Below are 23879 nucleotides of genomic sequence, written 5' to 3'. Positions count from 1 at the left end.
TCATATAATTCTGAAGCTCTGTGATTCTTCACACGCAAACCTGATCTACATCACTCAGCCCACAAAAAGATGAGGAGATGGTTAGTCATATTGTTGGACTGAGCGCTCGGTTTGCATGTCAGTTACACTTTCAAAATGTCCTGATAAAAAGGAAATGTGTATGTTGAGCACTCATATCTCATATGTAGATCTCATATCTCTTACTGACTTACTTGTTCCCAACCTTTGTTTTTTTTTTGGTTGTCAGGGGAGCTTTAGTCATTTATTAGCACCACCCATCCTATCACTTATACACCACACAGCCAAAAAAAAAAAAAAAAAAAAAAAAAAAATCACACACTAATATTTTATTGGACCGCCTTTAGCTTTGATGACGGCACCATGGCGATCCTTCAATAAACTTATACAAATTCTTTTTTTTGCCCAGATCTTGTCCCGATGATGGGAGGGTTGAACATCCAAATGAAGTCTTCTCCAGCACATCCCAAAGCTTCTCAGTGGGGTTAAAATCTGGACTGTGGAGGCCAATCCATGTGTGAAAATGATGTCTCATGCTCCTTGAGCCATACTTTCACCGTTTGATCCTGATGAAGCGTGGCGTTGTCATGTCGGAATAAGCCGGTGCCATCAACGAAAGAAAAAAAAATCAGCTGATGGGAAAACCTGGTCATTCAATATATTCAAGTAGACAGCTGACTGTATTATCTGGGAACATAACATTGATGAACCTAGACCCGGCCAAATAAAGAAACCGCAGATCACAACACTGCCTCTGCAGGCTCGTTTGTAGGCACCAACATTTATCTGCTGCTCTTCTTAACATGTTCCAGCCATCACTTTGGAATGAGTAAATCTAGACTCTCCGAAAGTTGATTCTATTCATCTGGACTCAGCGTTTTCTGTGGAAGACACGTTTCATCACTCCTCCAAGTGACTTCTTCAGTCTCAGCTGACTGCAGGTTTCCCTAATCTTATAAACCGTACATTTGTATAAGATTATAAGATTATAACTTTGGGGAAACCTGCAGTCATCTAAGACTGAAGAACTTACCTGGATGATTGAGCATGCATCAAGATGTAAATCTAGACTCAGACCATATGATCTTTTTCCATTGCTCCAGAGTCAAATCTTTATGCCTTGTAGCAACTTAAAGCCTTTTTTTATTAGCCTCACAGATAAGTGATATTCCTAAGGTTACATAGTTTTTTTGTTCCAATTCCTTGACTTCTCTTCACATCGTCTGTGTGGAAATGCTCCCAGTTTCACTGCTAAACATACTGTTGATTATTTTACTATTTGATTTCACCACTCCAATCATACAAGACTTTTTTTCCAACTACATTTCTTTCTCATTCCAGATTTGAATAACATGTTGGGCAGTTCCAAACCCGATTCGCTTCAATAATCTCCTCAGTTGTTTTCGTTGATTGAAGCAGGCCAATAACTTGATCCTTCTGAAATGGCCTTTCGCATCAGTTAGGATTAAATAATCTGTTGCCAGCCAAAACAATTAATATCTGAAGTTATTGTGCAATAGGAAGGCTCTTAACTATTTGCTTAGTTAAATCCAGGGTTTTTTAAAGTCATGTAGTGTATGCACATTGATGGGTATTTTTAAAGGTTTTTTTTGTTTCAAATGTTTATCTACAGCTTTTAGCTATATATATATATATATATATATATATATATATATATGTATTTTTTTTTTCTTAAACTACTTAAGCTCAATAATTCAACTGTTTTTGCATTAGCTGAAGGTCCAAGGAGCCAGTTTTCAAGTACTATCTAGTACTACAACAAACACATTTTAAATGCTTGCTTTCTTGCTGACATTGATCCCCCTTAAACACATGGCATGATATTAATACATTAGAAGTGACTCAGACTGATGGGCAGCTGAGCAGTTACTGTAAATAAAGGTGTTACCTGATAATGCACTTACATGCATGATCTTCAGATCATATTTTAATGCACACGCCACATTCCTCTGTGGTCTCACAAAGAAACTGAGTCTGAGGTTTTGCTGAAATATTAACAGATCTTCTAAATACAATAAATGTGTAAGTACAAGACTTGGGAGACCAAGAATGTGAAAATTGATAACACAATAAAACACTTGTTGATGACTTCTAAACTTTTCAAGGAGACTCTAAGCTGTTAATTAGCCGCGTAAATGTCAGCCAAGTCCTGCGAATGCACTCCGTGCACTCCCTCTGTGCACCTGTTCAAGGCAGGAAGGTTTCCACTGGGGTTTTTTTTCTTTTCTTTTTTATCATTTTATATCTTTCTGTTACCGTTTACGCTGCTGACCTTTCACCTTTTTATTTTACCTCAAAAGAGTGAGATTGAGGTCGCTTTGAATGAGAGATTTCTGCCTTATTCCAATATTGCTTTTGTTGATTTTTGTTCAGGCTCTTTCAATAAAAACGCCAACATGAAGATTTCTCATTGAAAAACTGCTGTGGGTTTATATCTGGTCCAGTGTGCAAATTCTCTGCTTTGTAATTCCCCAAATGGCTTTATCTTTTCCCACTTACTGATAAATTGTACAACAAGAGCAGCTGAGAGATGAGGTAAAAACTCAAGTAGAAACAGATTATACGGGGAAAGAGGAAACATTAACTGAAAGCAAGTGCAAGGTATACACAGGCAGCTACTATAGCAAACACTAGCAATTCAACAGGCAGAAAAAATAAATCCAAGTTACCATCTAAACACAGCCTAGGTAGGAAATGTTAACACCCTCAATGCAAATATGCACAGCTTTATCCTTGATGACAAACACCTGGCCCAGCTCGACTGAGACTAAACAAATGCTTTGTTTTCAGATTTAGGTAGTAATTTCCTGTTGGAGAAGAGGAAGAATAACAGCAGTGAAGCCTCGGCTAAGGAGCAGTGCAAGTCTCAGACACCCTAGACAATTTTGCTAATACAAAAACGACGGGAGATATTGCCGAAGAGGAATGACATCTGGCCGAAGCATTCCAAATGGTCTTGGATCAGTGCATCCCGACTCTCATGTTTTCATCATGTTCAGTAAAGGCCAAAGTGTGCACGATATTTTTCATCATCACACAGTGGAAGCGTATTTTTTTGAAACAGGAGGTCTCGCTCATCGTACGGTTTCGTAATTTATGCTTAATGGATACAGATGAGCGCGCTCACTCAGTTTCTGGGTGTGTATTCACTTACTGTCTCGTGTTTAAAGAACAAACATTATCCTCTCGTTTTTAATGGATATGAATGAGTGCATGGATGGAGAAGTGCGTGCACGTATTTGTCTTGTCTCACCATCTTGTACTCCTTCCATGTTCTCTGGAAATCCACGCTGCCATCTTCTCTGCGCTGGATGACTGTCCATCCGCCACCGGCTGTTTCCATTCTGCAGTAGACCTATGCAATGTTAAAAGGACAGAAAGGGAGGGTTGGAAAGTACTGTGTATGAAGGTGATAGAACACTGATAACACCCATAGGTCTTTGCATAGCCTGAAGATGTAACGTAACTACCAAACTAATGAATTCAACATTCAACATTTCAACTCTCAGCGGCATTTACAAACAGAGCAGGGTCACTTGGACAATTATTTGGTTCTAGACACTCCTTTCTCTTGCTTTCTCGATGAATCATCTTTGGGAATGCAATGTATCTAGGTCCTCTTCAAACTCAATCAGCGTCTCCTTATCCCTCAACAGCTCCCTCGAGATGTTCCTCATCAGTGGTCCTTGTTTCTGCAAAATCAAAGTGGAGGTCCAGGATGGACACATACCAGCAGACACCTGGGTGTAATGTGGCCCTTAACCCTTAACCTCAGTGTGTGTAAGCTGATAATGCAGTACTGGCACTCTATCTGCAGTGTTACTCTTTGTTTTGAGGCGGATACCCCGGGGTTTAGCGGAGAAGGTCTCTCACCTCAGCCAGACCACACAGCTGAACACACATGAACAAAGCCTGGGTATAATTAAAGCGGTAGCCCAGACAGAACCCTTCTTTTTAAGACTAGCTCTTCATGCATGCCAAACACACACACACACATGCTATGACCATCCACTTTACAACCATCGCTAAAAGTATAGAATAGTATAAAATAATGTTTTTTTTAAATTAACTTAAATTTTTTCGATCTTTTATGCATAGCAAGTAACATACACAAAATAATTTTCAGTGCTGACATGAAGAACCCAGGCTAAAGACAGGTAGGCTAGCTATATTTCCTCAGCAGCTAGTTTTCCTATATAGCTCATTCTAAAAAGACAACTGTCTCGCCCTGTGGCAGCTGGGATAAGATCCAGCCCCGCTGCGACCCTGAACTGGATAAGCGGAAGGAAATGGATTGATAGATGTAAAAAAACAGACTTTTCAAACTTGGTTTGTTTGAACAAAATTAGCAGATCTCTCAGTAATACACCATGGAAGTCGACAGGACATCTTCCAGCCAAAAAGACGTCAGACGCTTCTATGGGAGCTATCCACCCAGAGGCTTGAAGCTTAGATAGCCTACTGTTTAACAAATATCCTCCATAGTTTCCTCATCTTTCGTGGAGACTGGAATAATAAACAACAGCTCAAGTAACATTATACATTAAAATGCTGTGTGAATTTAAATTTCAAAAGGAGATTAGCCAAACAGCTATGAACAGAAATTCGCACACAAACTCCCTAAGTCATGAAATCATCGCTCTCATCAATCAGAGAACGTAGCCAAGTTGGCCAAGGGCTCGCTCAAAGGGAAAAGCTGGGTTTCTCTCTTAGATTAGTTATATTTGGTGCCATAACAGATAAATACACTTCAGTTAAATTCAATAGCGTAGATGTGAAATACATACACACACATACCTTTGTCATCATGCTCAGCAGTGTGGTGTCCTGTTTCGCACCTAACCTCCCTAGTAAACTCCTGAACTCTCAGAGCTGCCAAATGTATTTTTAGCTTTCAATATTTCCGCAGCAGCTAGCACTCATCATTGACACTCATCATTGGCTAATATCCCACGGGTTGGTTTTAGCTCATGCAGAGAAAGCGGAGTCCAATATTTTTTAAAAAACCAAGTCAAACCCTGTAAATTCACTATAAAAATGCTCCTCAGAGGTGACGAAAGCTGAGATATTTTCACATTACAGAGAAATGCTGGCTGCATGATATCACGGCTTCCCACCTTTTTGGTCTCCTGTGCATTAACGTGGATGGTGTAGACGCCATTCTTATGGAAACCAGCCTGGTACAGGTCGGCACAGTCCCGAAACCTCTTCTCTTCTTCCATGACCTTTGTACTGTTAGGAACAACTGCAGATACACAAGAAATTCGTCATGTTTTTGTCTGCATAACCTCAATGAGTGAAAATTCTCTGGAAAACACTAGGTTACGTCATATTTGACTGAAGTTTACAATTAAAGCCATTTGTTTAACATATGTGGTGTTCAAAAGTTGAAAAATAAAATCTCAAAACCTCCAAAACTCGACAATTCTCTTACTTGCTTAATGAGGAAAACAAAGAAATTTGGAAATGACAGGACTGCTGGATGTGAAAAATGAACGACTTCCTGCCTGGTTGTGTGACAGGTTAAGGAAGTCTTATATGAGCTGTGGAGTGAGCTTGGACAGTTGTTTCCACATGCTTCCCATTTTTACACTGAGCTCACTCCAGCTCCATAAAAATGCACAAACGTGAGTTTACTTATCTTCTAATCTCACTCCATGCAGTAAAAAAATATTAACTAATCCTTCTTGAAGTCTCAAACAATTAAAGCACATTTTTTTTATCACTTGAACGCCACAAAATGTGCAACCTCTTGTATCTTAAAAGTAGAGTTTAATAAGAATCACAAATTGGCACCAAACCCATAGCTGATACAATCTGCAATATTTCAGATCTACATATTTCACAGGGGGAAGAAAAAAGATAATAAAATTCTCACTGCGAGCGTAACCACCAGATCAACTTTTAGAGCAACCAATTCATTTGCAGCACAGAGGTGATCATTGCTGGATATTTTCACACTCTGAGAGAAGGCTTTAGACTGTGACAGACCAGCTGCATCCATTTCCATCTGCTGATAATTATGGCAGCGTTATTTTGAAACCAAGCAAGGGGGTAAGGACAAAATACTACAAGCTATAAATTTCAAGTTCCTGTTATAACAAGTGGTTTTTATTTACTTTCCAAGCCATACTATATTGGTGGAAATACCTTCCGATTCTCTCTCCTCGCTGTCCCTGCCTTTCGCCTCTCATAGAAGGGGGTTGGTCTCAGTTTTCACACCACTGTTTTTTATTGTTGAAACGGTTGAGTCAAAGAAAATGTCAGGCAAAAGTGAAATGTGTCAGTGATCCTTTGATCCGCCCCACCCCCTCTCCTGGATGCAGAACTTCTCAGCAGAAGCAGGCTGCTTAGTTGGGCGTAGTATTGGAACATTTTGACAAGGTATTGAGTGTCGGCAACAAGAATCCCCCGCTGTGACAGGTTGACGGAGTGGACCCTTGCTCTGCAGACTCTAATACAACAAAGAACGGCCCTGTCGGGTGGTAATTGACCCCAAGCTGGCAGACAGCGGGACACATTTTAGAGGCCTGAAAGATCACTGTCAGAGGGGAGCTTTCTGGTATTCAATCTGTAACAGCGTGGACAATTATTTCACAATTGCCTTTGACATCTACCCTGGTGGAAGAAGACTGTCTGCTGAGGGGACCGGACCCTCCAGCTTCATAGCGGCTCCCTTGAACAGCTTGCTGCCCAGCTTTACAAATATTTTTTATGTCCCAATATTTATTTACCAAAAAATATTTTGTGGTTCAGCTGGGACTCGTATTCACCAGGGGGTTCATGTGAAAAGACCAGCAGGGCTTGGGTGTTTGCATAAATCAGGATCCTTGCCAAATGAGCCCAAATACTTGAACTAGGAAGGTTGAATAAAGGAGCTAAATGGACTACCACAGAAATCCCTGCTCCCATGCGACTATAATCAGTCCTCAGTGCCATTGAGAGTTAAAGTGATTGCAAGTGAATTTCTTTATTTTGCGTACTTGCAGATCAAGCATGAAACACACAAAAAACGATGCCAATTCCTTCCCACAACGCATTTACCGTAATGCAGTGATGATTAATAATTGCCCTTGTGATTTATTACAACATGATTTACTTTTGTCCTATTTTTGGATCTCAGAAATCGCATAGCAAAGTATTAAAATCCTATCCCTTCCCTTTGCCAGATACTTGTCAAGTTGATGAACACGATGCTATTTATATTCAAGGTCAACTAGACCCAAGCTGGGTCTCTAATGAACGAATGCAAGTAACAGAAATCTTAACAGACTTCAAAGAGAAATTGGAAGCAAGGTACTGTATAAAAATACTAGAGCATGTGTGCCCAGGACAGTGTAGAAAAATCATTTAAAATAAATCATTAAATATAAAAAAAAGAACTGACAATGTAACGGGGTAAAACGGTCTACAGAATGTCAAACAGGGAATTGAGGGTAATATATAAGGAGGGTCACTGGTATCGTGAAAATGTTTTGGGTTCTCTCACTTTTATATCAACTATATCTCTTGAAAAAGTACACATAACACGTACACGTGATTTGCTTTTGGATATTCCTTCCATAGAAGGTATACTACATGCAAACCATGTTTTAGCGATACTCAACTCTTTATACTCAACATTCCTATCAACATTTACATGATTTGCCAAATTTTCGCCACCAATAGCTAAATCATTCTTTTACTTTGATGTTTTTTATGTTTGGGCTTCAAACGCCATTTAGTTGATGCTTGTAAAAGGGTTAGAGGTTATTGTGTTCTAGTTAACGAGAGAAAAAAAGTCTGACTTCTAAACTAAAACCATTCTCCCTTCTCTAACCTGAACCAAGTGTTACCGCAACCTAAATCATTGGAGGAAAACGACACAAACCCAAGTCTCTGGTGCCAAACAAAGTTCATGGACTGGAAAGCGGCTTTGTTTTGAAATATTTACCGTACCAAATACTTTTCTTTTCGTGACACAATTCTTTATGCAAGGCCTCTAGTGGGGACATGTGCCGTCTATGTAATCTTTTTAGTTTTATTATGTAGAACAATTTAGAATGCTCGCTAATTGTAATTTGTAGCTTAAATGTATAAAATTGCAAACTTTAGCTTAATAAATATCAGAATAAAATATGCAGTTTTACCCTTATACGTACAACAACAGCGTGTTTGATCGCTACAAAGAAATTAAATATTTCGGTTGCACCCTTAGAAAATGCAGCAGAGTTATCCCTACTTTTGGATAGGTTATTCAGGTGGATGGAAATAACTGCACACACTTTACAACCAGCCAGTGAAGCATGAAAACAATCGCGTGCAGCAAATTTGGTCTGGAGCGTCTAACGAAGTGGTTTACCATGCTCTTTTTTTTAGGACATTACACAGAGAAAAGGCCATGTTTTTTAGGCATTGCATGGAACCTTAAAATAATTATATTCTGACTAAGCAGCTGTAAAAATGATGAATGTCATTCATTTAGTTGGATAATAGAACACTGTAAAACAAAATCACATTTAGCAGCCAGATTTTTTTTTAGCACAGTGTTCCAAAGCTGAGGTCAGGTATTGTTCATAACAATGTGTGGCTCAGTGCTCTCTAATGAGGTTCGAGTAATGATTGCAACCTATATAAGAAATCCACTGCAGCATCTGGTCATTCTGAAAATATCTCCCTGGCCTCACTTTGCATAGCAACAGCTGAAACACACACTGGAAACTTCAATTTTAGGAAAAGCAAGCGATGGACAGCTGGTGGGAAAGAGTCTTTTTTTAAATTTAGGGCTTTTTGTAAGCATCTGTCAGTTTCCCCGCACTCAAAGATGATTTGAGGCCACGTTTTAAAGGAAGTGCTCAGGCTCCATTTCCAAACAAGAAGTTATTAACGCAAGCAGACGCCCCCCGATGGCATAAAATGCTAAATCTTCCCTCGAATGAAAACACTCATTTGTTTCTCAAACAAACTAAAGCCCCCCCCCTGAACATAGAAAAACAAGCTCTGCTTCTTCTGTGCTTTAAATGCTGCTGAAAAGCAGGCGCGGTGCATCAGATGACCAGTGAGCTCTACCAACTCCTTCACCTTCTTCAGACAGGGCTTCCCCCAGGAGCTATTACAGTTTGACTTATCTGGGCTGGGGTGAGGAAAGGGCAGACCTCTGACCTGCATGCCCGCCCCAACCTTCAACACCCCCTTGGAAGAGGAAAGGACCAACCACAGAGCAGCAGTGGCCATGTTCCATTTCTATCCCCTCTTATTAGGGTAGCCACCAATCATGGGCTGGGGGATGGGCTGGGATACCCTGCTCACCTAACCAACTCTAAAAATGCCACACATGGCACTGAGTTATATGCTATAAAATAATGATTACCAGAGAATTTAATCAATGTTGTTAAATTACAACAACAACAGCAAAACAGAGATCTACAAGTCTCACATCAAGACACGCATCTTAATATAAGGAATGTGCAGATGATCCATATGGCCCAGGCAGCCCAAAAGGGTCCCAAAAGACCTCCGGTAATTAAATGTAATATATACAAATCCAGACTAAGCATAGAGGCAGTCCGTGACCTTTTTCTGCATGGAACATTAAAATGACAAAAGTCAGCAGCATGATAAATACAAAGCATGTGTTAATCATGTGCAGCAGCTATCCGCTCATGACTCCTTCATCCTTTCAAGCCCTTGTTGTTTCCTGTCTGATGGGAAACGTCGAGAAGCACTGTGGGGTCTCGAGGCGTCTCTGCAGGAAATCCACAAATGGAAATGAGGTTACAACCATCCCCCCTGACACGGACTTGCATGTCAAATCTCCTGTGACCAAAGGGATTTTGGGCAAATGTTAGGATCAAGTAGGTTTTAATGTTTAAATGCCTGAGAAGGGGGTAAATGAGTTCACTGCGTTTGACCGAACAAGAAAGGTTGCATTGCTGTCGGGTCAAACATTAGGCCAAAAGGGAAATCCCTAGTCTCGTATTAACAGTGAGGGACCCAGAGGAATGAAATAAGCCAATTACTTCATGGACAGAGTCGTGTCTAACATCTCGCTGAAGCCGTGTACACGGACTTTATAAAATTAAAGCGTGAAAAGCGATTGTTGTGAAAAGTGCACCACGCTGGTTTACGAGAGCCACTAAATTGCTCTAATGGGAGCACATCGGGTTACAATAAGAAGCATGTTTCTTTCTTCATGCTGCTTTCAATGGTGCTCGGCATTATAGCTAGTGCATCCCTGTGTTACTCTGCATGGGGTAAGGTTTGTAGAACTGGTTTCATCATAATATCGCATGGATTGTCAAATCAAAGCTATTGTAACAGAAAGATCTGACCAGAGGAACTAAGTAATCCAAAACAGCTTGCTGCCTCACGGGTCAAACTTAACATAGCCAATCCACAAACTTTGCTTTTCACATTGTGGTTTGGCAAAGGTCAGTAAGCATCTTCTTGCGTTGGGGTCATCGGTGATGGGGGTAGAAAACATTTAGAGCAGTGCATGTCCGACCAATGGATGATTGACAAGTCTTAAAGAAACATAAATATAAATTTTTCTTCCCCATTATAGTCCAAGCCGGTGAATTCTGGACAGTCTTGATTTTTGCTTTAGGGTGAAACAAGAGTAAGAATTTAAAGTTAAGCAAGTGTCTATTTGAGGCTGTATTTACACACAGCAGTGGGTTGCCAGTCACAGGATCTCCCTGTACAACTCCTCCATCCTAGTCACTGTACACAGTGCAATACTTACACCCTTTTGCACATTCTCTACTGTGAAAACAAATAACAAAGTTTACAGTTTAGGGTAAAATGTCAATCATATATATTTAATCTCTGTAATATTCTGCATATTTATAGTTGAGCTGTTTGTATATATGTTAGAGCTATTTCTTACATTTTGTAACTTTATAATATATTGTATTATTTGATTTAATTCAGTTTGTTACTGTCCTTATTGTCTTATAATAATAATAATAATAATAATAATAATACATTTTATTTATAGGCACCTTTAAGACCCTCAAGGTCACCTTACAATACCACAGAACAGAAGCAACAATAAAATATAATAAAACAAAGCAAAATAAAATTTAAACATAAGGTAAATAAAAAAAACAAGCATGAAGATATAAAATCAAGTATAAAAGCGGAGCACTGTAAAAATGGACTAAGACAGATCAGGTGTATGCAATTCTGAATAGATGGGTTTTGAGATGTGATTTAAAAGTGGTGAGACTACTAAAGGCTCTGAGTGTCATGGTAGTCAGAGCTGAAGAAGAGCGAAGTGAGTATGTATGGAGAAGATCAGATATGGAGGAGCGAGGTTATGAAGTGCTTTAAAAGTAAGAAGCAGGATCTTGAAATTGACATGGAGGTGAACTGGAAGCCAATGGAGCTGTTTAAGAACGTTATATGTTCAGTGGATCTAATTCTGGATACAATATGAGCAGCTGTACTTTGAACTAACTGCAATTTATGGAGAGATTTATGAGGTAGACCATAAAGAAGAGAATTACAGTAATCTAAACGAGATGTGACAACAGCATTGACAAGTATGGTAGTTCTGTTTGGAGTGAGTGAAGTCGAAGGCGGTTAATATTAAGGAGAATAGGAAGACCGAGTGATATTATTTATATGTGCTGTGAAGGAAAAAGTGCTATCGAGGATGACACCAAGACTCTTGACCTGAGGGGAGGGTGTGACAACAGAATTATCAATGGATAATGAAACACTTCTTGTTGGGACTTTAGTCAGTTTTGATTTGGTGCCTGTTAAAATGAATTCTGTTTTATTGCTATTAGGTTTAAGAAGTTGGAGCAACTGTAACCACATAATTTGCTTAGGGATGAATAAAAAGTATTTCTCAAAGGTTTTTGCTCTCAGAATTCTTGACTTGTCTTCATCTACTTCTTTGGCACCACAGACCTCTCCTGTGTTGTCTGTTGTATCTTATATATATAGCACCATGGTTATGGAGGAACGCTGTCTCGCTTCATTGTGTACGGTACCATTGCACATGCTTGAAATGACAATAAACCCGCTTGACTTCACTAGACATCAAAGGATATGCTTTTCCAAGATGGCTACAGTGTAAAACAATATTTATGCTTTGAAACATTCCAAACTTTTACACATTTATGACTCCAATTTGCTTACCTCCATCTTTAGAGCAGAGGTTGAGCAGGTTGTGGACAGTGTCCATCATCTCCTGCTGCTGTCTCTGCAGTGCCGTGCTGTTTCCTGTGGTCCGGCTCAGCTGGGCTTCCAGCTCTCTGATAACGCCGCTCTGCCTTCCCACGAGGTTTTGGAGACTTCCCTTTTCCTGCTTCAGTGTCTCTAACTCCTCACGGTGTCTCATCTCCATCTCTAACATCTTCTCCTCTAGGAAGCTGAGGGGAAAAGCAAAACGAAAGAGTTTATTATGGAACATGGTGAAGTTGTTAATTATTATTTCCTTCCAGGTCATCCAACGTCTCTGGAATTGCATTTGTTTTCACAGGATTTAAACTGATCCACAGTTGTTTGGCAGTTTATGCTTTAATCCTGCCTCTGATTTACTAGTTATGCAATACATATCAGTTTCATTTATTTGCAATTATGAGCAGGGATCAGGTGATTAAAACATATTTATTTAAATTTCTTCATATTTGACTTTTGGTTCCCACTGCGCCGCCTATGACAGACACCCAAAGTAATTATAATCAACATGTGGCAATACTCCCCTCACTATCTCCCATGAGGTGATTAGAGAACTCCAATTCAGGAACTTTCCCTGACTAAAATACAAACAATGATGTCTGTAGGGTTAGTTGCCATGTTTTCCTCACACAGTATAAACATGTGCTTCATTGTTCACTTTGCAGGCCCATTTGAGGTAAGTGAATACGCTATTACGGAATCTGAGCTTTACAATCTAATACCTCAAAGATGATAGAAGTTGACATCAAATTCATAATCATATCCTCCCTGCAGTTATAAGATCGGTAAAGGAAATACATATGAGATTGAATAATGTCATAATTGCTTAAGCTTAGGAAAATTGCTCTCGGAAATCTATGTCCATAAGCTTCAAGCATAACTGAAGTCTGATTCACCAGAAACTATGCTTTCAAATGGCGATCTTTTTTTTTTTTTAAGTGATTGTCTCAGTCTCTGCAGATATCGCAGTGAGACCTATGGACTGAAAAACTACATCATGTAACACAATCCCGCAGGACTAATCACTGTAAAGAACATGGTTTAGAGTTATGAAAACATATCCCACAGCAATATTTTAATTGCTTGATTTTGCAACAAATACAAAGTGGTCCAAAACGGAAAGCGAGGCTTCGTGGGGTTTAGTTGGATCTACTGAGCACGAAGAGAGTATGAGCTTCTTATCATTGCTGCTGTTTACATAACTAAATATTATTTTGGAAAATCTGCTAACAATGTCAGAGAGCGCTGGTAGTAAGCTTTTGATTTTGTTTATGCAATCATGCAGCAAACAGCAGCAGCGAGTGAAAAATGTTTAGTAAATTTGCTGGCCTTTCGCCCATCGATACATCATCTTTATTACCTCCGGTTTATCTTCGGTTGCCAGTCTGTATTGTGTATTGTGTGTTTACCTGTTCTTGTCATGCAGCTTGCTGATCTCATTGGTCTGGACCATTAATTGCTTCTCCAACTTGTTGGTTGAAAGAGAATTTTCCAGCAGCTGGATCTCAAGCCTTGATGTTTGATTCAGAACCTGCCACGGCAAAAAAATACGGAATACAAAAAAATCAATATTATACTTTGTTAGTCCCAGTAATCATAAATCAGCAACAATGTAACAAAATGTAAGATAAACCAAAAGCACTTGAGAAAAAAAACAAAGCACTGTACATTCAAGCCACACATAAATCCCCAGCTTTGTTTTCATTTTGTCAAGCCTACACCTAGAACATGGGAATATGTAGAACATATTTATCTCTACTATGTTTATACTTAAAAAAAAAATTGTGAGCAGTTATCGTTTTAGTGCTTTTGTAACCAATGACGTACACAATCTATTGCAATTTACAGATTATTGCCCATAAAACAATAAAAATGAGCACAGCTTGGGTGAAAACCCATTAGGTGATTCAGTACGTTGAATAAATGAGCTAAAAATGACCCGTGCACTTACTTTTCATCACCTTTTACTCAAAGGTCAACTTTACTCAACTTTCAGTACTCAAAGTACTGAAAGTAATCGATAGGCATTCATACACCATCGTTATTGTCTTTGGCCAGTTTGCCTTTTCTTTTTAAGAAAAAATGTGTAAAATAGTTAGTGAAGCACAGGATATACCTACACAGTGTTATTATAACAATTCACTCAAATATGTAGGCATTTGAAAACATTCGAAAGCATTTTTTAAGTGTTACCTGAGTCTCAACATCAGTGAGCTTGCGTGTTTGTTCAGCAGTCTGAGAGAGGAGGTTGGTTCCCATTTCCAACATGGCTGCAGTGTGGTTGTGGACAGCACTCTGCTGCAGCTGAGCCATCTCTGTTTTCATACTCTCTTTGATGTAGTTCTCAATCTACAGAAAAAAAACAAGGAGAAAGAAGCAACAGATTTACACCCAAAAAAGAAGACAGTGGCATACTGACACTGGTGATTACTGACGGACATCCAGAATATACCATCCACTGTGTATGTGAGGATACACTCATATAAATGAAAAAAAATCCCAACATCTTCACCATCCAGGTTTCTTAAGTTTATCTAGAAAAATACACACATACTTTTTATTTCATATTACTTGAAAGGAACTCGATTGAAGAATGACCTTAGTTCATACAGGTGCACAAACATGCTGGTGGTTAGCTGATGCCTGAACAGATGAATAGATATTAGCCGAAGCTTGTCTGGATAGAAGTTTTTCCTCCTTATCTCCAAACTAGTCTGTGCTCCATAGCCAAACAAATGACAATACGGCGGTAAAGGTTTAGGTTCTCCTATAGATTAATTACATAGATCACCTGGATTAAGAATAAACTCTGAATTCTGTTATAATTAGGACATTTCATGTTTTTCTTTTGGTTTTTTAAACAGTGAAGAATATAAAGGTATGGATACAGGGTATAGGAATAATAGCAGGTAGCCAGAAATCCACCAAGAAACTTGTGTCCAACTGCGGCCACGCACAACTGGCTAAAATCTACGCACTTGGCTAAAAATCTGTCAGATAGAAACAAGGAGAAATTATGCTACATGCTACAATGCATATACTTCACATACAGTTTATATTGGTGGGCATAACATTTTCAGAAGTGACAGAAATATCTTTTTTATCTGTTTGTATAATTCAATAGAAAACATTTATCCTGCAACTATTTCCAGTAAATGATTTGTATGCAGATAAAAAAAAAAGACTTTTTTGCTTTCATAGCAAATAAATGAACTGCAATATTTTAATCAATCCAAGACTGATGGATAATAAAAGAGAACCGAGGCGGATCCCTGTTGCTCTTCAGCAGACATTGCCAGTTCTCAGCTATTGGTGTGGCTCTGCCAAGTTGAATTAAGCGTACAATGCAATATCCTCTGTTGGCGACAATATAGAAGTAAAATTAAACATTTTTGCAGGCTGGATTTCAGACATAATATGGCTTCATCTAGCTGTGAACTACACAAGACTGATATAAGTGTCACTTTTCATATAACCTCCAATGGTCTGGCGTCAAGACATAGAAAGAAAACAAGGAGTCTGGAATTTGCAAAGTTCTAATAATGATGGATTATTCTGGCTGATAATGAACCACAGACTATGACTGAGAAAAGGTGATCGGTAAATCTGGAACTCTATGGTTCGTGTGATGATTTCATACAATCATAGGCCCCGAGTCTCAGGGCAGTGAGAGGTTTGGCACAGCTTAAGTCATCTCAGGAAAAAAAAACGGTATTGAAGAGACAAATGACAGAAACCTAAGAACAGCTATCACTTCACGGTTTGTCTCAGTGTGGCTGAATCATGGCTGGACCTTGCGAGGGTCATAAGTGGAAAGTACCAAGGAGAAAAGAGATTATACAAACACGCCCATTCATGTAAAATCAGCACTTTGGAAGCTGTAAAATAGGTCTATGTGGGTGTTGGGTTATTTAGATGGTTTCTAACCTCGACTCCAGTTAAATGCAGTGTTTTTTCTTTTACTGACTACCAGCAGAAACTATTGTCGGCAGTAAAAGCAAATAGTTCTTTCCACTGCCGAGCTGAATTTGTGTCACTCAGCAGCAAGATTGGGATAGTGAAAAATGGGTGTATAACGAAAATGCAAAGGTTTTATTCTGCTAAGATAGAAAAAAAAAAACAGGGAATTAAAAAAAATGAATATTCAGCACAAATAATTTGGTTTAAGCCTTCACTCAGTGCTTATTGCTGTTTTAAATGTTCATTCAGTAGTAATGAGTAGTCACAGAGGCCTAGAAAGTGATTCCATGCAACTACCGTTTACTAGGGAAAAATATGTATTCCCTGATGAGTTGGTAAGTAGTTGCTCGAAGTTGCTGGCCTTCACTGGATTAAATCAATCACGAAGAAGGTGCTTAGCATTTACTCTCCAAATGACAGTGAAATTTGAAAAAGTGTAAGTAAAACTGGTGACCGTTTGCCTTCAAAGTCAAAGCTGTGCCTTACCACTGTAACCAACACATTCCAAAAGGTCCAACTTTTACTTTGAAGGTAACGGTCACTTTTTTCAGTTTGTTTGCACTTCTCTCACTACTGCTTGACGAGTACTTTGTGAGTATTTGCAGACAAGTTGGCGTCTTCCAAGCAAACTACTGGCGAACATGGAAACCAGCCAGCAACCCAGCAAGCCAGGACGTTTTTTTGGCGCAGCATCCTATACCTTTTTATCAACTTCCTCCATCAACCACTCAGCATCTTCCTGCACTTCTACCTAGTAGCTGGTGATTGGCAGAGGGGTCACTGATTGGTCTCTCAGCCTGTGTGAATGAGGCTTAGCAACTGGTTTCAAAGGAACTGCCACCAACCATTTAGCTGATACTCATTTTACCCTCACAACCAGTGGTTGCAAGATGGTCATCAACTGGTCTCTGTGCCTTTATGAGTGGGGCCTAAGATCTGATATACAGAGCGATCTAAAGAAACCATATTAACATTAAAGTGATTATATTAGCAGGGGCTTTTAAAGTTTTATATACTTTCAAGTGAAAAATATTACTTAGAGCTATGTACCCCTTATAACAGTAACATAGGCAGACTATAGACAAACTTGTTAGCCACATTAAGGTACAGGTCATCTCAGGTCAAAAAGGTTAGTAGAACATATTTGTCTCTCACCAAAACTAATTAGTCCACTTTCATAACTATGACCTTAAGTAACTTCTAATTTCTAATAGTTTAATACTATTAGAGCCTTCTTAATTTCTTCTAGAAATGGCTAAATCTATCATCTCTTTTCAGATAATCATTGTTTGCTAAGTGAGAGTCTCATAAACACAAGTTTATGTTTCCCTAAGTGCTACTTTACAGAAGTATTAAGGTTTTATGGTGGTGTGTTTGGCACAAGCTGACTTCATGTGGCCTGCCTGTGACTTTACTAATTATGCTCCGCTCCATGACATTCATCCTTCAGTGCCTTAAGTGCACTCTGTACCCTTTGCATGCACAGACTGGTCAGAGTAAACAGTTTATGAGGCACAACTGGATGTTAATCACCAAACAGGCTGTTTTGAGCCCTTTAGAATGTAAATGACAGGATAGAGACTTTAAAAGCAACTGTTGCTGATAGAAACGTTCTGAGCAAGCACATTTTCATACCAAGCATAACACGCAAAAAGGTTGGAATGGCATCATGTCAGACATCCAACATACGGATCCTGCAAATAATTATGGCAGATCTACTGAAATACCAATGCTTGAGAGCCAGGCACAGGATAATCCCTTTAAATGATACTCTCTGTTATGATTACTATTTAAAATAACTTCTGATCTTCTTCTAAACAATTGCAGTAGCAGTGCAAAGAGACACTGTGAAAGTAAGAAACTGCAGGCCTGGACTTTTTAAAATACTTTCCAGTGGAGCTTTGTCACATCTCTACTTATCTCCAGCTCTTTGTGCATGCAGGGAGGTGATGGTAATGGTGTTACTGGGGCAGCCTGGCTTCTGGGATACATCCCTTTCACTCATGCCTGGATGCATTGCAGGCCACTTTAACAGAGAGGATGGGAGTTATTACTTACCATGATCTACCCCCCGCATCAGCCCTTCCCAATGTATCACAGGCCTATTTGCTGGCTTAGACCCAAAGCCAGCAAATAGGCTCCACTTATGCATTCTTATCGTTCACTGACAGCGGAAGGTGAATTTGACACCACTCTTTAAAATCCGGGTCTATAATTCACTCTAGTAGGGCTTTAGAAGGTGCTACCCTGACTTACTGCAGGCCACTTTCTGCAGCTGTATAAAATAGGAGAAACTTCTGCCGTATCTTAAAAACTGTCTAACTCGGTCGCTCGATTGTTTGTTTTAAAAGCCACCTTTAAATGGTTTTAGGACCGCTGTCTTAAAGTCTGTCAAGATTAGATGAGTAACAACTCAGACTGAACTCATAGCAGATCTCTGTGACCTTTGCTCCAGTGGCCAGCATCCAGAGATTTACTCAATTGCTGCCACATTTTTTGTCCTCTAACAGGATGTCATGTGAGAAAGACTGACATAAAATAAATAAGAAACAAACATAGGCCCGGCATGTCAAAGTAGACAGTTTCATCAGGCAGTTTTAAAAGAGCTGTTTGCTACACCACACCTGTAAATTACTGAATAATATCCAGGCTTATATGCAGTGTTCTGTGACATAATTTTCTGCTGCAGCAAACTTTATTTTAACAAAGTTATCGTTTCCGTGGACTGTTGTAAACTTGCATGAAGAATCTACAACTACAACAAAAAACTACAACTGGAAACTCAACAACACTGTAGTTTGATCCTATTTAGTTCACCTTGTAGATAAGCGCTCTAACAATATAATGAAAGTTAACAACTTCCAGAGTGCTCACTCATCTACTTCCTGACAGACATATCAGCTAGCTGCAACCACACAAACCCATCCATTGCATAAGATGAGTTGTCATGTTTACTGAACAAATGCTTGGGGTATATGGTAAATCTTATTAACTTTTTGAATCAAAGTTTTTTGCTTGCAGAGAGCTGGAAGTTTCTACGTGTTTCTTGTGTGGTTCATACTTGCGTTGGTGTAGCGAGTCACTAACTGAGTCATTAACTGTGTCACTCCCTCCGCTCTGGCTCACACAGACTATTTAGGTCTTGCAGTCACGTACCCGCTAACTATGTGATGTCAACTTGTCTGCCATTTTGAACGTGTTGCAACATTGGATCAAGTGAATAAGGCTTCAGTCAGACAGGATGAGAGAACGGCCCAATATCATATTGCAGCAACCAGTCAAGTCAATGGGTATTCTGACCAGTTGGTGATTGCTGGAGGTTGATGCAGTCATTCTGATATTCATTCCAGAAGCAACAGTCACACAGCCCTATAGATTGGTCAGTGACCCCTGTAGGAATTTTGGGTCTTGAGAGAAAATACTTCCCGTTAATATCCCAATGAAACCTCCTTGATATAGTCACTAGCAGGTTGCTACAGACACCGGTATTTCAAACTAAATATGCTGACTTTTCTACGAATACTTGCTGACCACTAGTTGAACATTTGTGAAACTGTGCAAGAAATGGAGACCATTTGCCTTGAAAGTAAACACCGCGTCAGTTGAATCATGCAAATTGCAGTGCTAACGCACAACTTTCACTTTACAGGCAAGCATTCACCACTTCGGGTTTGTGTTGCAATTTTTCATGTTTCACTTTTTCTCAGTGTACCGTTAGTTAGCACAGTTAGAGTGTTGGCAGACAAGGTATCATCTTACATGCAAACTACTGGCAACTAAGCAATCTGTTAACAACCAAAATAACCAAAAGGAGATTTTTTTGCACCACATCCTCTTTGTGACTGATTTCGCTCAATGACAGCCAGCAACCACCAGAAACCTCTCGATAATCCATCTGGGAATATGCATTTTTCCTTCAAGACTGGTGATTCTATCATGTTCAATATGGTAGACAGCTCTTGAGCACTGTGTGTGAACCTCTATAGTTGATGAATAAAGCACCTTTCAAGGCATATGTCTTACACAAAAAGCAGAAGACTGAGAACATTGATATTAACAGCAGAACCTCTAGAGGATTGCTGCATTGGTTGGCACCTTGAGTGCATTCACTCAAGTACCTAAACGAAGCACAAGTAAGGCTGGGGAAACTTGCATTGAGTCGAGACTGAAGAAATCACTTGGATTAGGGATGAAATGCTTCTTCGACTGAAAATGCTCCATCCAGACTACAAAATCAACTTTCTGGAATTCCCTCACCTGAAATATTGAGCATCGATCAAGGCATTATATTTTCTACTCCACAGAGTATAAAGTAGAAAGCTTAAAAAGAGAGGCAGGGGGACTTCCCATTTCAAAAACTGTGGAAGTGCCCTTGGTGCAGAAGGATTTTATAGGTCAGTATAGACTTCCTGCAAGGAGGTAGTTCCCACAGAATGTATTATTTGTGAAAGTCATGCCACTACATTGGAGAAGGTCTGTAAGCAATACAAGAAAGCAAGTAAACATGCTGATGGTGGATAATTTAGAATAGGAATAGGAGTGCGCAATGAATTGGGTTGTCCAAACCCTCTCTCAGCTCTCTTGATCTGTGTGAATTTGGCCATCTGAAAAACAACCAAGTGCCTGCCAGCACCTGCTTGATCCAACACTGCCTTTTCTTCCCCCTTTATATCTTTCTTGCTTGTTTTCTTCCCGTTTGTCAACCTGTCAAGACAGTATTGATGCTAATCTTGTTGTGGTTTTGTATTTCCAAGGACATAATGAAACATGTGTACACAACTTTAAGTAAACCAAGCTCTTTATAAATGATTAGGTCAATTATAGTGCGTAGTTTGAAGTACCCAAAATTGCTTGGCAGGTTCAGACGCACACCATTTTTCAACCTTCAAAGGTTTACTGTCATGATGGTTTGTCAACAGGGCAGCCAATAAAAGAAAGTGAGATTTTCTGGCTGGTATATTCAAGGCTGGGTGATATTTCTTAGGAAAAACAAATCAGAACTTCTAACCAGAGTGCAAAAGTTTTAAGCCAAATTGAAGTTCATATTTTCCACATTTTGTCAGATATTCTTAAACTATACGACTTTGCATATCATTACTCAGTGTTAACCATTCAAATAAATCACAAACACAGAAGGGGGAATATACATAATACCTTTTGATGTGGGGATTTTTTTTCCCAAACAACTGATGAGATCTCTGTGTAGATAATTTAAATGCTTCAATTGAAATGAGGCTTGATTTTCAACAAGGTCTGGGTAAAATTCTGATGCTCTTAATCACGATTTCGAAACACAAACCCGAGTCAAATTTAGATTTAATACTTCTTTTGATTATGTTAAATCTGCAAAAAACATTAAAACCCAAGAAAGAAGAAAACCTGCTTGTGTTGCTCTTGTTGCTTTTAGTCTGTTTTTTTTTTTGTTAGTTTCTTTGAGACATAAATTTTGTGTAATCTGTGTTATGCTTTCTCTTACGTGAATGGTCAAACTTGGAAGGACCTTTTAAATCAAAGTCTGACAGTGTTATGTCTATAACACATACATTCAGTGATAAACTACTAGAATATACGACAAAGAAAGTCTTTTATTTGTCAGAATGACAGATTGAGATATAAAAATTGCAATGTTGGCACCATGTTATGAAAAGCACAGATGGACAAACACGGTCTTTTGACATAAAATAGAGAGACGGACATTTTAAAGCCTTGAACTTGAGTTTTGTAGCACTTGTGTGAGAACATCCAAGAGCAATGTTTGGTTTTCATTTACTGATTTTGATACGATTATACAGACACTGCTTGTTTTCATGAGGAAAATTTATTCTGGAAATGAATTTTCAGAGTTGCTCTGCTCGGTGCTTCTTTAGGACTAAATTCCAGTGAAACTACACATAACTCAAATCACTGCAAAGTGTTAGACAAGAAACATAAAAATATCATAATATCTACAGGCTACAACTCCTATAAAACCGAGAGAACAAGCTCATCTCATAAAATCTACGGTAGGAACAAGTTTTTATTATTGTTATTATTATAAATTTAAAATTGTATCTTTAGGTCCTTACTTTAGGTTACTGGCAGTCTGTCGCAAAAACACACTTTATTCTCATTTCTTTAGCTGAATCTATGAACAATGCCAAGATAGCACTGCTTGACAGCAATATAATAGTATTTTTCCACCAACAAGGCAATTCCCAAAAAGCTATTAGCCAAAAACTTGGCGTATCTGAGCATGGTGTGTAGTGTGTCCTTAAAAAAGTTGAGGACACTTGACAAGTTCAGATCAGTTGATCCATTTATTGTTCGAAGCCTAATCAGAAATGGCATCAGTGGAAGGGTGGCTATCAAGAAGCCATTCTTAAGGAAGAAAATGCTGAGGTATGCCAAATTAAGTAAAAACTGAAATTACACAAAAACCAGTCCCCACTGAAAATCAATGGCAAGCAGTCTTGCAAAGATCAGGAGAGAGGTACAACAGTGAGTATCTACAGCCTTCTGTAGAATGGGTCTGAAATGGTTTAGAGCTGCATTTCAGCCAGTGGTGTGAGGATATTGTCAAAGAGAATGGAATTATGCACACAGACAAGTATCAGCAGATTTTGATTCATGATGCAATACCATCTGGAAAGCATCTGATGCCAATTCAGTAAAAGCATCCCAGAGTAGAGAAAAAAGACAAGAAGAAAGACAAAAGAACACCATCAGTCATGTACTGACTTTCTCAGAGCCCAAACCTCACCATGATTGAAGCAGTATGGGATCACCTTGATAGACAACTGGGGAGCTACTCCTGCAGAGTACTTAAAGAAATTACATGCGTGAGACAGTTCTAACATGGGAATTCTTTTATGCCAAAGAGCCTTTATTTACTGCATGATGGACATGATTCAATAAATCACTGTACCTAAAGAAATGAGGGGTGGTTCAAGACAGCATTTAATGTATGATTCCTAAGTCAAGCAGATGTAACAGTCGCTATTAGAGACAAAGCATGGTTTCTTTCAATGACAAATGTAAACAAATACAGTGAAGGAAAGTGTGCATATGAATGTATATTTTCATAAATACTCCAGTTACATTGGTGCTATCTAATGTCAAAATGGTCCAAAAATTACTCCAATTAATTTTGCTTATCTAGCCTTATGGGAGAGGAAGTTCTTGCAGTCATTCAAGACATGGGAATGCATAACGAAAAACAAATAAGCAAACAAAGCTGGACCTGCTACCATTCATCCAGATGTCTTAAACTGGGAGCACCAGCAGAGGGACAGTCCTGAGATATTGTGGCTCACTTAGTCATCCAACATGAGAAGCTTTCCTCAGGGACACATCTGGACAGGAATGCACCCTTTTTTAAAAGTCTTTTTTTGTGTGTCTATGCTGCTGGCCATGTCAGTCTGCCCCTTTACTTAAGCACACAGGGATCGCAAACCCACCATCCCATGGAGGAGTCTATTACGTCCAAATATTTGAGATAGCATTCCAGTATACCCTCAAAACATCCCAGCAGGAGATTCCTCTGCCAGACAGTTGTAGAAATATATGAAAGGGGGCATGTTTTGTTTTAATTTCAGCCATGACAGAAACCTTACTACATACAGCGTTGTATGTTAAACCTCCTAGTCAGGCAAAACCTCAGGGAAAAATGGTTCCAGTAGTTTGTGTGCCAGCCCCACTACCTACCAAGCTGGGCGTCTTTTTAAATCAAA

At 39.1% G+C, this 23879-nt stretch overlaps 1 protein-coding gene across 1 annotated transcript in view; it reads right to left on the bottom strand.

The window, feature by feature from the left end:
- Positions 1 to 23879, bottom strand: part of angpt1 (angiopoietin 1) — a 57920-nt gene that overhangs the window by 21836 nt on the left and 12205 nt on the right. The window contains exons 2-6 of the mRNA XM_085346077.1: positions 14404 to 14559; positions 13620 to 13741; positions 12169 to 12401; positions 5157 to 5284; positions 3293 to 3394 (exon numbers count right to left, since the gene is read on the bottom strand). Coding sequence (XP_085202203.1) covers positions 3293 to 3394; positions 5157 to 5284; positions 12169 to 12401; positions 13620 to 13741; positions 14404 to 14559 — 741 coding nt within the window. The remainder of the gene's footprint in view (positions 1 to 3292; positions 3395 to 5156; positions 5285 to 12168; positions 12402 to 13619; positions 13742 to 14403; positions 14560 to 23879) is intronic.

Source organism: Diplotaxodon limnothrissa, linkage group LG22 (assembly GCF_057381915.1).
Source record: "Diplotaxodon limnothrissa isolate DT_005_m linkage group LG22, D_limnothrissa_male_GT1.1, whole genome shotgun sequence".
Taxonomy (NCBI): domain Eukaryota; kingdom Metazoa; phylum Chordata; class Actinopteri; order Cichliformes; family Cichlidae; genus Diplotaxodon; species Diplotaxodon limnothrissa.
The sequence above is the reverse complement of the archived record's forward strand: the minus strand, read 5'-3'. Positions and strand labels throughout refer to the sequence as shown.